This window comes from Cetorhinus maximus, chromosome 5 (assembly GCF_964194155.1).
Source record: "Cetorhinus maximus chromosome 5, sCetMax3.hap1.1, whole genome shotgun sequence".
NCBI classification, from domain to species: Eukaryota; Metazoa; Chordata; class Chondrichthyes; order Lamniformes; family Cetorhinidae; genus Cetorhinus; species Cetorhinus maximus.
Genome location: NC_135883.1, coordinates 87,141,860 through 87,156,240, shown reverse-complemented (window position 1 = coordinate 87,156,240; position 14,381 = coordinate 87,141,860). Strand labels below are relative to the sequence as shown.

At 40.6% G+C, this 14,381-nt stretch overlaps 1 protein-coding gene across 1 annotated transcript in view; it reads right to left on the bottom strand.

The window, feature by feature from the left end:
- Nucleotides 1–14,381, bottom strand: part of trdn (triadin) — a 565,816-nt gene that overhangs the window by 150,543 nt on the left and 400,892 nt on the right. The window contains exons 26-27 of the mRNA XM_078542852.1: nucleotides 11,520–11,546; nucleotides 8,580–8,624 (exon numbers count right to left, since the gene is read on the bottom strand). Coding sequence (XP_078398978.1) covers nucleotides 8,580–8,624; nucleotides 11,520–11,546 — 72 coding nt within the window. The remainder of the gene's footprint in view (nucleotides 1–8,579; nucleotides 8,625–11,519; nucleotides 11,547–14,381) is intronic.

The following is a 14,381-nucleotide window of genomic DNA, read 5'->3' as shown; positions in this document are numbered from 1 at the left end:
CTATAAAGAAGTGGCTAATTCTTAACTTTTACCTTTTACCTGCTAAGTGTGTTTCTGTTAGAATGCTAGAAAGTCAGTTTTATTTACCAGACAATGACTAACTGATAAACATTCAGCTACCAGCTTTCTTTGCCTTAGCAGCAAAATTAACACCTCCAAGGACACACCTGCAATAGGCAAGTGATTGCTCACCTACATTAGTGATTTGATTGCCAACTCAGTCAAGTCAAGATAAAGCCTTGAGAAGGTGTAGGTGAAGACTTCTTGTTAAAACTGTAATTCATTAAGTGAATAATAGGATGAGGTTATACATTGAATTATGTAAATATCTCAATTAGTGAGAGTGAAAGAAAGGTGTAAGAAGAGGGCTTTTAGGATAGAGAATTCAACAAGCCCTGGCCAACTGATCCCCACAAGCTCGAAACCTGTGATGCAGTGAATTCTCTATAATTGTTTGACCTTAAGACAGTCAAGTACTATAATTAGTAATGGTTAACATTGTATGTACATAATTGTTGGTATAATGTTTACCACTGTATGCTCAACTTCTATATAAAAAATAATTAATTCCTTTGAACCCTATTAACTAGTGGAAATAATTTGTAAATTTAGAAGTAAGAACATCCATTCCCGAACAAAAACCTCTTGACATCAAAAAAGATCTCAGCCAGGCTGGTAAAGTCACAAATGTGAGAGATTTGTCAGTATACAGATTTTAAAGTTGTATTTGTAGTATTCAGTAGCAAGGAAAACAATTTGTATTACAGAAATGCTTCCAATGGAAAGAGTTCTGTAATGCAAATAGATTGTCAGTACGCGCACACCATCAACTACATGAATATTCACATAGTAGGTAAACTATATGAATATTCACACAGTAGATTATTATGTACTTGATCTCATGCAGGAGTAGGCTTCCTGTAGTAACCTGAGTTGTAATATACCTTTAAAACAAGCATTGTAATGTAAGGTCACATGATCGCACGGTGGTTGTAAGTAAAAGAAAGTTTCCTTTTGAACGTCGAAGTGATCCCCACAGAGCGTGCCGCAATTTGGAAGAGCGGAGCCTTTCGATCCAACCTCGGACGACTGGTCTCACTACATTGAACATTTCTCTTCCAGGTGACCAACATTGTAGGGGAGGAAAAGAGGCACACGATCCTTCTGTCCACATGTGGGAGTAAGGCATACAGACTAATTCAGAATCTGCTAGCGCCTAGTGACAAGATTCGAAAAGTTTTGATGATTTAGTGAACCTTGTAAAAAATCATTACCAGTCCAAGCCATCGGTGATGATGCAACCGTTTAAATTTAACTCAAGGAATAGAGTTGCAGGGGAGACAGTTGCTTCTTATGTGGCAAGCCTAAAGCACTTAACTGAGTATTGCAAGTTTGGTACTTCTATTAATGATATGCTTAGAGATCGTTTGGTGTGCGGAATAAACAAAAACGCGATTTGGAAGAGATTGTTGGCTGAACCAAATTTAGATTTTCAGAAAGCATTGGAAATCGCTCCTGCAATGGAAGGTGCAGTGCGAGACTCAGAGACCATTCGAGGAGGGCAAATTGGTGCCATCCTCCCTGTTGGGCGTGGAGATACAAAAAAAAAGCGCAAAAGTGCAGAGCTTTGTTCCAAAGCGGGAAGCAGCCACCTCTAGCGGACAAATTAAAAAGGAAAATTTTGCAGCAAAAATATGGCATAATAGTGACAGACGTGGAAGCAGACAGCCCTGTAATGAAAAACAGCTTTAAAAGGTTGATTGTTTCTTCTGCCATCATAATGGACACCTCATGAGGCATTGTAAAGACAGAATCAAGCAGATTTTCAGACAAAAGCAGAAACTCAATGAGATAAACAGTGTTGAAAAGACTGAAGTAATAGATGTTGATATCTATTTGCTGTATAGTTTAAAGGTAGGAAGAACAGAACCTATCTATGTAACCATGAAAATGAATGAAAGGCTTCTCAGAATGGAAGTGGATACCAGAGCAGCCACTACTGTGACTGGTGAGCATACGTTCAAATACCTGAATCATGGAGAATGTAAGTTGAATTTAGAAGAAACTGGTGAAAAATTAAAAACTTACACAGGAGAAGACATACAAGTCAAGGGTATATGTAATGTCACAATAAACTTTGAAGGTCAAACAGTGAGATTACCCTTGATCGTAGTAGCAGGCGAGGGGCCTAGTCTCCTCGGATGAAACTGGCTGAAAGAAATTAAATTGGAATGGACTGAAATCTTTTAGCTGAGAACTAATGGGCTTTCAGAGCTACTACAAAAATATACCTCAGTTTTCAAGGAAGGACTTGGAAAAATTGAGGGGCTACAAGCAAAAATTCATGTAGATCCAGTGGGAACCCCAAGATTCATGAATGCAAGACACCTTATGCAATGTGGGATAAGGTAGATGCCAAACTGGACAGATTAGAAAAACTGGGAGTGCTACAACCAGTACAATTTTCAGAGTGGGCAGCTCCAATTGTACCTGTTCTCAAACCTGACCAAAGCATTAGAATATGCGGGGACTATAAATTAACAGTTAACAAAGTGGCAAAATTGGATAGACACCCCATACCTAAAATAGAAGATTTATATGCGAAACTGGCAGGTGGAAAGGTCTACACAAAGTTAGATATGAGTCATGCCTACGGGCAATTGGAATTAGAGAAGGCATCCCGGAAGTTTGTCACCGTAAATACACATAAGGGATTGTACCAATACACCAGTTTAACTTTGGCGTAAATTCTGCTTGCGCCATATTCCAAAGAACCATGGAAAGTTTACTACAGGGATTGTCCCAAGTTGTAGTTTATTTGGATGATGTTCTCATGATTGGACTCACTGAAAAGGAACATTTGATGAACTTGGAAGAAGTTCTGAAATGTTTTTTGCAGGTTGGAGTGACATTGAAAAAGGAAAATTGCACATTCCAGGCAAAAGAGGTAACTTACCTAGGTCACAAGGTAGATTTACAAGGTCTACATCCAGCTAAAGAAAAAATGAAAGTTATTAAAGAAGTCCCAGGACCAAGGAGTACATCTGAATTGAAATCATTCTTGGGAATTACTATGGACGTTTCTTGCCTAGTTTGTCAACAGTACTGACACCTCTGTATTACTTTCTCAAGAAAAACCAGAGATGGCCATGGCAAACACCACAAGAAGAAGCTTTCACAAAAATGAAAAAGTTGCTACAGTCATCTACACTGCTAGTACATTTTGACCCAAAGAAAGAGTTGACGCAAATAAAGAGTGCGACACATCACCTTATGGAGTGAGAGCAGTGCTTTCCCATTGATTGGATGATGGATCAGAATGACCTATAAGAAATGTGTCAAGAACACTTCGTACTGCAGAGAAAAAGTATTCTCAAAATGAGAAAAAGGCCAGGCAATCATTTTCAGTGTTAAAAGGTTTCATCAATATGTACATGGTCATCATTTTACTATTATAACAGGCCACAAACTATTATTAGGACTATTCGATGAAGACAAGGCTATACCTCCTATAGCTTCAGCAAGGGTAGAAAGTTGGGCGTTAATCTTAGCAGTTTATGAGTATATTTTTATTCACAGACCCAGAAGTCAAATTGCAAATGCTGATGCACTCAGTCGTTTACTTTTACAAGTAAAAGATGAGGATGTTCCAATTCCTCAGGACTACATATTGTTGTTGAACTTCCTGGACTCATCACATATATGTGCGAAACAAATTAAAGATTAGACAAACTGAGGCCCAGTCTTATCCAAAGTGAGAAATCAAGTTCTTTATGGTTGGTCACAAACACAAGAATCTGATGAAATGAAACCATATTTCCAGAGAAGATCCGAGATAACCAGCCAAGAAGGTATTTTATTGTGGGGAGCTTGAGTGATTGTTCCTCCAAAAAGCCATTGTTATCAGAACTTCACAGTGCACATCCCGGAATTTCCAAAGTGAAGGCAGTAGAACGTAGCTCTATGTGGTGGCCAGGATTGGATGGAGAGATAGAAAACCTAGTGAGAAGTTGTTTGCAGTGTCAACAAGTACAGAAATTACCTGCAACAGCCCCATTACACCCCTGGGAGTGGCCAGGAAGGCCATGGATACGAGTACACATTGACTAATGTGGGACTGTTTATGGGAACAATGTTTCTCCTTATCATAGACATTCATTCAAAATGGATGGGCATATATGAAGGAAGGTCACCCACATCTTCAGTGACAATAGACAAGCTACAACAAAGCTTTGCTATAAATGGATTACCTGAAGTGCTATTATCAGATAATGGAACAGTATTTACAAGTGTTGAATTTAACCGATTTACAAGCCTCAATGGTATTGTTCATGTAAAAACATTTCCATACCACCCTTCTTCAAACGGACTCGCCGAGGGAGCAGTTCAGACATTCAAATCTGGCATGAAGAAATTATCTGGAGATTCTATTGCGACTAAATTAGCACAATTTCTTTTCCATTATAGAACCACCCCTCATTCAACAACAGGTTTCACGCCTGCGGAATTGTTGATGAAGCATCGTCTCAGCTCGAGACTGAGCCTAATCATGTCAAACTTGGAGGGGAAGGTAGAGAGAAAACAGGAAAGTCAGAAAATGGGACTAGATTGTCACAGTCAGGACAGAAAATTTAATGTAGGCGAGAAGGCATTTGTAAAAAATTTTAGAGAAGGACCAGCATGGTTGTTCGATGAAATAAGTGCCGTAACGGGACCTCTTCCCTACCACGTGAAAGTCAGAGATCGAATAGTAAGGAGACACGTGGATCACACACACAGTGGAGAAACCAAATATCCAGAAGTGACTCCACCAGTGTTCGAGACTGAATCAACATTTCCTATTGAAAGAACTCAATCAAGTACAAATGTATTTGAAGGGCCGACTGTACCTGAAAGAGTCGAAGAAACCAGTTTACCGGTACCTGCTGTAGAGCCAGATTCTCAGACGACTTCAGTAAGAGAGACTCCAAAGCAAATTTCAGAGGCTGTAGAGCTGAGATGTTCTACATGCATAAAGAAACCCCAGAGAGGCTGACTTTGTAAATAATTGATCTGAGTAAATAGCTTGAGATATTGTAAAATTGTAAAAATGTATTTTACAGTAAAGGAGGTTGGATGTAGTAATCTGAGATGTAATATATCTTTAAGACAAGCATTGTAATGTAAGGTCACATGATTTTAGTATCCAATAGCAGAGTAGCACAGGCTATCTCTAGTGCAGAGTCCTGGGTTAGTCGCTGATGAGTGAAGACAGAACTTTATGTAGTGAGCACACAAATATAGTTCCAGAGCTTAGTTTGTAAATAAACAGCATGTGTTTATTCCAACTACGATCTCTGGATGTTCTTTGTCTCTGTGCCAACTCGACCACACCAGAACAAGCATGCAAGCCGTATCTTTTAGCTCCTACAAACCAAGGACCTGGATCCAACGCTTCCTAATACAAATTTTATTTTTTGGAAAATTTCCAATTAAAGCAGATGAACACCCATGTGTGAAGTTTCAAACAGGTTGAACAAATGAAAGAAAGCAACAGCAGCATCTGACAACATCTGACAGCAGCCTCCCTACAGAGAGAGCTCTATATCGGGAAAATGCAGGGAATTATAGCCATCCAGAGTGAAGCAGCAGCCTTCCATCCTTCCCTGTGCCCCATCCTCCCTGGCACTGCCAGCATCTGACTTCAGACATTCTTAGACTTGCTGGTTTGTTGGCTTTGGACGTCAAACCTGATGTATTGTTTAAAATGCACGACCCAATACATTTCAATTCCCCTTTCCTTCGTGCATCTGTATAGCTTGGATTTTGCTCTCAGCTACAAAGGGTTGGTGCTCGTCGTTCACCTTGCTGCCTACAGCCTTTTGGTGGGCTTGTCATATGTGGTGATTTCAACTAATTCAGTATCTGTTTTAGTGCAGCACCATCTGCAGTGTTGCTTTCATGTCTTTGCGCAGGGCAAGAAACGGAAAGCCTCTTCAACCAATCAAATTGAAAAACTCTCACTGAGACATGCAGGCTCCAAACCAGAAAGTATAGAATGAGAAATATAAATTACTGTAGATCTAAATGACGTACAGAAAGAGAAATAAAAATTGGGAAATAAAGATGGGATTAAAAGACAGAGGGCAGAATTTGGCCCTTGGTGGGTGTGTGGGCCCCACCGGCTTGGCGGTGGGTGGACAGCTGACCCCCACTGCCGAAATGGGGCCCTCTGCCATTTTGAGTGGGCAGGCCAATTAAGGCCCGCCCAGCGGCCTGCCCGACAGGAAGCGCTATGCGCTTCCTGTGCAGGGGCGGAGGGAATCCCCAACTGTCAAAGTGCGCTCTTTCGCGCATGCGCGCGAAAGAGTACACTGCTCCTTGAGGCAAAGTGTTGTCTCAGGGAGTTTACTGACAGGTAAGAAAAATCAAAAGATAGAGAAATATTAAAATTATTAACATGTCCCCCTCATGTGACAATGTCACACGAGATGGGACATGTTAATAAGAAACACATAAAGTTTATTAAATTTTTATAAAACGGATATGTAACTTGATCCCGCCAGTGGATGAAGTTTCATGAATAATCTGGAGCCCGCTGGGGCTCCTGGCCTGCCCGCCAGCCTTAAGCTTGGACGGGCAGCGTCTTTAACAAGGTTAATTAGCCTGTCAATGGCCTTAATTGGCCATTGACAGGTCGGCGGGCGGACAACTGATTTCGATCTCCGCCTGCCTTCCTGAAGATTTAAATGGACCGGGATGAGGTCGGGGGCTTCTCCCGACGTCATCTCGCTTCATTTTCCCCTTGGCGAGCGGGCCCCACCCCCAAATTGCCGAGGGGAAAATCCTGGCCAGAGATAAGAGACAGACAGAGGCCAGGATTTTCCGGCCCTGTCATGGGCGGGACCCGCCGCGAGCGAGATGGCGCCCCAGCCAGAAGTCCATTGACTTGCGGCGGGACCCCAAGATCCCGCCGGCAGTTGGGTGCGGAAAATCCTGCCCAGAGAAACTAAAAGTGAGTTGTCTTTTTTTTAAAAATATCAAATATTAATTTTCTTCTGATAGAATGAGACTCCACACTTATAAAATAATTTTTTCAGGGGCAGATAAGTGATTCAGCAATAATTATCGCTATTACGCCATGAAAACTCACTCACTTTAAATGCAACAGCCCTAAACTTCTCAGTTATTTTTAGTGCGGAACTAAGTGCAAGTACCCTAATTTCACATCTACTGGTGAGAACTGTAATAGTGCATACTGTGAAGGAGCAGGGCACCTCCGACAACAGCCTATTGATTTTCATGATTTACTGTTCATATGTGGATACCAGAAATTGCTGTCAAATTTACCACGTAATAATGGCAAGCAATGATAGCTTTGTTCTATCTTTAATATAGTTACAAAGGATTCCGGTACAGTGAATAGGAATGTCAGTTTCCTTTGGTTGGGGAATCAGTGATGTTGAGTCATCAATTTAAAATTGTCACCGAGGGGTCAGGAAAAAAGATCTTTGCATGGGAATGGAATGCTTAGCTTTGAGGAGTTTAAAAAGCTTTTCCAATTTAAATAAAGAAATGTCCCAAAATCACACCCTTTATGAAAATGCCTTCCCTGCATTTCAAAAGCTGACTTACAGTTTTCCACCCTTTTGAAAATAAGTTTTAAAAAACAGGTCTTCCCTAAATTTGTGGACAAGCTCTTTAACAAAAGTCTCTACTAGGATCATAAAACATGCAAAAAGGGAAAATAGAGTGGGCCTCAGTGCTGATGGCCACATGAATGGGGAGTGGTATTATCAGAAAGCTTCAAGGAGTGAGCCTCAGCAGAAGCCACAAGAGAGCAAGCAGTGACACAGTGGTATCAAGAAACCCACAGCCCAGAAACTGTCATTAGCATCATCGAGCAGATGAGAGATAACTGGAAAGCAGCTGACAGTCATCAAGCAGTATTACCCTGGAAATGCTCTTACACACCATCCTACCTCTGATTAGCTAAAAGTAATAATATCAGTTGGAAATGATTTGGTCATACTAACTGCAGTATCTGTCAAAGCTGAGGAGGTCTGCATTTCAGCTTCCAGATCAATAATCCTGATCCGGAATTCCTCACTATGCTTACACTTCCTGCAGATGTGTTTGCCATGGATCGCCTTGGCATCCAAAAGCTCCCACATCTCACAGCTGCAACATAACACCTGTCAAAGCTGAGGAGGCCAAATTACAGGGAAACTGGGAGGTGGGATGGTGGAGATGTACAGCACCACCATTGGTAGGAGGTCTGCAACTATAATGTGGCAGGGAAGTGTGTAAATTTGGAAAGCTTTTTATAAATATTTGCATCCGCAGTTTCATTTATAAATATTGGCATAAAATGTGTTTTTCAAAATGATGACAGGTTCTTAATAACAAATTGATAATATCACTTGTAAAGTAAGTGGAGTTTGCCTCCAGTTGGCATTCAACATGAAGAAAGATTTAATCATGTCAGAATGCAGGCAGATCAAAAATAAGAGAGAAGATCATGATCAGAGATTTAAAAACTTCTTTAGGCTAAAATAATTTCTTTTCGGAGTTGATTGCTAAGGAGTGGCATTAATTACCTTTCATCGTTGGAACAACGGCTGTGGTATTTTGTTTTACAGGTTCTGCAAAAATAATAATGGATATGTTACAATATATCACCCAAGGACTTAATTGGTAACAACGGCTAACAACACCTCTCCCCCCACCCCGACCTTTGCTTCTGCCATTTTTATTGATAAATCCACATTTATCCACTGAATATCTGGAATCGATATTAACCGACCTGTGAAGAAAACACTGCAACAAGCAGCTATTCATACTAAAATGCAACTAAATGCCTTAAAACATCAGCATTCTACACTTGCTTTAAAATGCTGTCTATTTTACTGTTAATTAATAAAGAATATAACACCTTAAAAAAATCTTTAATGAAATATATGCAGGCAAAAAGCCATCCAGGATTGCCAAACAGAATCTATATTTTGGTTGCCAAGTTACTATAGTTGTTTTGAAACTGGGTCCTTTTGATGCAAGGTGGTTCCTGACTTTTCAAGTTAATGTTTATAATTAAGACTTAGAAATGTCCTGCAATTGTTGTTGATCGTTGATTAGTTGAGATGCTTTTCTTCCTCCCTCAGGATAATAGGGGCAGTGAGCTCGATCTCTACGAACCCAAATGGTTTACCAGGTTCAGCCTCATGTGGGCAAGCGCCAGACAAGGCTAAGCCCTACCAGACTTATTGCTTACTCAATAAAGTGGCTAGGTCATCATCTTAAAGGGCTGTAGGAGCATGAATCGCCAGTGTAATTTTACCTTTCTAGTTGCTGTCAGAAGTAACAGACAAACAACCACCACCCCCTTAGCTATCCTGCATTGAAGAACTGAGGTAAAAGTGAGATATGAGGAGGTTGCTGGCTACCACCTGACAGAGTTTCCAATTAGAAGGTGCAGCCCCACAACTCCTTCCACCCATTTCTGTCGATTGAATATAGGCCAGGGAGTGTAGAGTGAACACCGGTGGGGGACAAATTTCAGATTGGTAGTGGCCCCCGGGAGTGTTGTCAAGTCAGGAAATGCATTCACATTTCTCCTTACTCCACATCAATCTCATAAAAAGGACATATATTTCTGGTGGCAGACACTTGCATCTACACCAAGCAAATTGACAAGGGCAGCCCAATTTATCAGAAAGGGCCTAAAACAAGTGTTTGGCCCCTCATTAGCATTTGCAAGGGCCCTATTTTAGGTCACCACCTCTTACATCTGAAAATAGTCTGAGGGTAATTTGTTGTCTTACATGTGCCCTAGGGGTGCCCGTGCAAAATTGGTCATTTTTACTCTCATTTTCTATCCAGAAAATAAGCACCATGATGACCAATTTCTACCCCACATCTTTTTTCTACCCAACACCAAAATTTAGCACCTATTAGAACAAAATCATTTTACAAATCAATGTCTAGCGTACAGCTCACGGACTCAATACACAAACTTCCAGCCATCATTTTAGGATTAGCCTTATAACTTTAATTGTGTTGGACATTTGAAATTAAAGTGAAAATGAAAAGATTTTCTGATTTAAGATTTTAACTTTCAAAACTGATGAGTCAGAAAAATTCAGGTTAAAGATTTCTTTTCACTTATTTTAACAGAGCCCTTTTTGAAAATAGTCAGAAAATGGGAATGACTATTACATTTTAACCACCAGTAAAAACAAATTCATTAAGCTTTGGTTGACCAGAAAAAGTAGAATGAGAGGTTACGCAACAACCTTTATATAAAAAGCTCATGGTATAGTTTACAAAAATAAATTAGGATTAGTTTTAGTTAATTTTTAGTTCAGAGATGGAGCATGAAAAACCCAGGAATCTAATTTGCATTAATAGAACAACAATGGTAAAATTTGCATGGCTACAGGGAAAAGGCTTTGGAGTGACACTAGGTGAGTGGCTCTTGCAGCGAACTGGCACAGGCACAATAGGCCAAATTGCCACATTCTGTGCTGTAACCATTCTATGATAACAACACTTAAATTGAAATCTACCAATGTGGCGCAAATACCTGCAATAAGAAAATCAAGTTTGGATCAGCCTCTTATTATTATCAAAGCGTTTATTTATTTAAAATCAACTTCCATCACAGCCAAGGGCTGAATTGAGGTAAGTTTAACAATCAATCATTCTTTCAAGTAAAATATAAAATACAAGAAATGATAGAAAGAGCAGACTAGAATAAAATATTGATCATTAGATTAGGGTGTTTACGTTGTCAGGGTTCAAAGTTTAATAGTCAGTTATAGTTTATTCATTCTGTGGATGAACAATGAACCATTGTTAAATCTTGTCATTTTACATCTTAATTCAGTTGGTTGTTTGCAATTCTGTGGCTGGTAGCCTCTATGAGATCTGTCTTTGGGTACCAAACTGTGAAATTGGGAGTTCACCAAAAATCTCTCAAAAGAATGGCAGAGTTGATCCCATCTGAAATTGAGTGACTCCAGACAGCAATCATGTAAAGTATCCAAGTAACTATGATAATCAGGGCCAAGAATTACTCCACGAGCCCTTTTCTGAACAATTTCAATGACTTTACATTGCTGCTTTGTAATTCCGTTCGACCAAACAGGTCTTGCGATAATGTTGCATTTTGAGTTAAACATTTTGTTTGACGGTCCTTTAAATGCTGTACAACTTAACAAAGGTTGAACTTCACACTTTAATTCTATTTGGGTATTGGATCATGAGCCAGGTTTTTGTTAAATGACCAGAGAAAAAAAGCTAATCTTTCTCACATATGTTCTATTCCCTAAAACATATAACTCCCATAATGCATGCAAGTATGAAGTGCCAGATTATCATTCGCCATCTCAGTTAAATTAAAGTTTAAGCCAAACAGGTGGTTTCTTAAATACAGCTCATTTCTGGAGGGAAAATTAAAAGCACACATTAATGCCAGTTATTAGCGCTGATTTTATTCTGTCAAGAAAGAGAGCCAAGCAAAGGTTTCATACGACACGTACTTGCTTTTTCAATTTTTTCTTGTTTGGCTGAAAAATGAAATGATTATAGGGTAAGGCATGATTCCTACCGAAAACAAATAGTTCTTTACTGAAACTATTTTAAGTGACACCTGGACCAAGATATCTGATGACTGGAAGACATTTCACAACCAAGGCCACAAAATTCCTTTCACTTGAGAAACAATTACTGAAAGAATGGGCTCACTGGGCTTGGTGATATTTTCCTCATGCCTGGACCTTTTTTATATAGCAATCATATGGAGAAACAACCGGCAAATCCTACATTCAATGGATCATTCACAGCACAGAAGAAGAGTTTCATAAAGTTAAGCAGTGACATGGGGCAGAATTCTTACCTCGATGGCGGGTGGGCCCCACCGGCTTGGCGGCGGGCGGGCAGCCGAACCCCACTGCCGAAACGGGGCCCGCCACCATTTTGAGTGGGCGAGCCAATTAAGGCCTGCCCAGTGGCCTGCCTGTCAGGAAGCACTATGCGCTTCCTGTGCGAGGGGTGGAGGGAATCCCCATCTGTCAAAGTGCGGTCTTTCGCGCATGCGTGCAAAAGAATGAACTGCTCCCTGAGGCAAAGTCCTGTCTCAGGGAGATTCGTGAGAGGTAAGTAAACTCTAAAAATAGATAAATATTAAAATTATTAACATGTCCCCCTCATGTAACAATGTCACACGAGATGGGACATGTTAATAATAAACACATAAATTTATTAATTTTTTTTAAAAAAGGTCTTGAAACTTCATCCCGCCAGTGGATGAAGTTTCATTAATAATCTACAGCCCGCTGGGGCTCCTGGCCTGCCCGCCAGCTTTAAGGTTGGCCGGGCAGGGTGTTTAATAAGGTCAATTAGCCTGTCAATGGCCTTAATTCAGCTGATTTTGCTGTCCGCCCTCCTTCATGAATATTTAAAGGGACCAGGATGATGTCGGGGGTTCCTCCCGACGTCATCCCGCGTCATTTTCCCCTCGGCGAGTGGGCCCCACCCCCAAATCGCCGAGTGGAAAATCTTGGCCATGGCTGCCAATTTTCTTGGCCTTCTCCAATTATTATCCCCTCGCTACAGTGGCAGCCTTCCATCTCATAAGACAATGGTTTGTGCTTTTGTGGTCAACTCTGTATTAAGCATTGCCTGTTGTGACTCAGGAGGCCTGCTCTGGCGTGAAAATCTTTGCTGCATTTGCTGCAGAGGAAGACATTGTCTACACTGTTTTCCTCTGTCCCCTCTTTAACCTAATTTTCTCATCTAAGATCATTGAATGCATGATCATCTCTCCACTGCATGGCCACTTCATCTGAAAATCTTTGTTGAACTAGTTTCAGTATAGCTTATCCTTGTCCAAAGTTAACAGTGATATCCATTGCAACTCTGACTATGAAGAATTATCCCTGTTTGTCCCCCTTGGCCTCTCCATGGTATTCAACATAGTTGGTCATGATGTTGTCCTTCAATGCCTCTCCCCTGTGTTCCAACTTCCTCATGTTGTTTCACTCTTACTAGTACCAATTCAGCTAGCACATTTTCAGAAATGGCTTCTCTTCAGCTCCTGTATTGCCATCTCTGGAGTCCTTAAATGATTCATTTTTGAGCTCCTTCTTTTCTTCATCTACATGCTATCCCTTAGTGATGTCATCTGTAATATAGCTTCCATATATTTGCTGATGATAATCAGCCCTACCACTCCACAACTTAAATTGACCCCTGAACCCCCTCGGACAACACTATGCTGTTAAAAGCAAAATACTGTGGATGCTGGAAATCTGAAACAAAAAGAAAAATAGCTGGAAAAATTCAGCGGGTCTGACAGCATCTGTGGAGAGGAATACAGTTAACGTTTCGAGTCCGTATGACTCTTCATCAGATCATACTATGCTGTTAAGACCGTCCATATGATTTTAAGTTGTGGATGATCCAAAATTTCCTCCAACTCAATGTTGGAAAGTCTGAAGCTACAAGTTTAAACTCCATACCTATATTGTCATTAACACCATTCATTTCTTCCTTGCTCCATCAGGCTAAGATAGGCAGCACAAAATCACTGTTTTGTTCAACACAAGACTGACCTTCAGAGTTACTATCCTGTCCATTACCAAGGCTGTTTTGATGTTTTCACTGCTAACTTATGCCTACTGCCACTGAAACCTTTGTACCACAACATTGATTCCCTCAGTGCCCTTTTCAGTGGCGCCCTAGCCTTCATTTCCCAAAAACCCATTATACAAATCTCTGATGCCTACATTCAATTTTGCTATAAGCCCTGCTCACACGCCTGTAATGGCTTACACTCACTTTCTATTCGCAAAAAGATTGAACCTAAAGCCTTCAAATCTACAAATCCTTACATACACTGACCCCATCATACCTCTGCAGTCATCTCCATTTTTCCATCATCTCTGTGCCCTCTGGCCTTGTGAATCTTCATCTGTACAGCCTTTAGTCACCTAGCCATTACACTCTGGACCACCCTCTCCAATAACCTCAACTTTCCTATCTCTCTCCTGGCTTTCAATATTCTTCTCAAAACAAAACTCTCTAACCAAGCTTGCAGCCAGCTTTCCTAAGCCAAAGTGCTTACAGCTTGCACATTTTCTCCTCACTTAAACACCTTAGGCTGTCTTTCAACATTAAATGTCTTAGGCCCAACCATTTTCAGCTGCTTCATCAATGATCTTCCTTCCATCATAAGGTCAGAAGTAGGGATGTTCACTGATGATTGCACAATGTTCAGCATCATTCACGACTCCCCAGACACTGAAGTAATCCATGTCCAAATGCGTTATGATCCCAGCTGATATTACTACTGGACAAGCCTGATCCCAGAGTGGAACCCAGCTTGATAGATCCTAACTTTT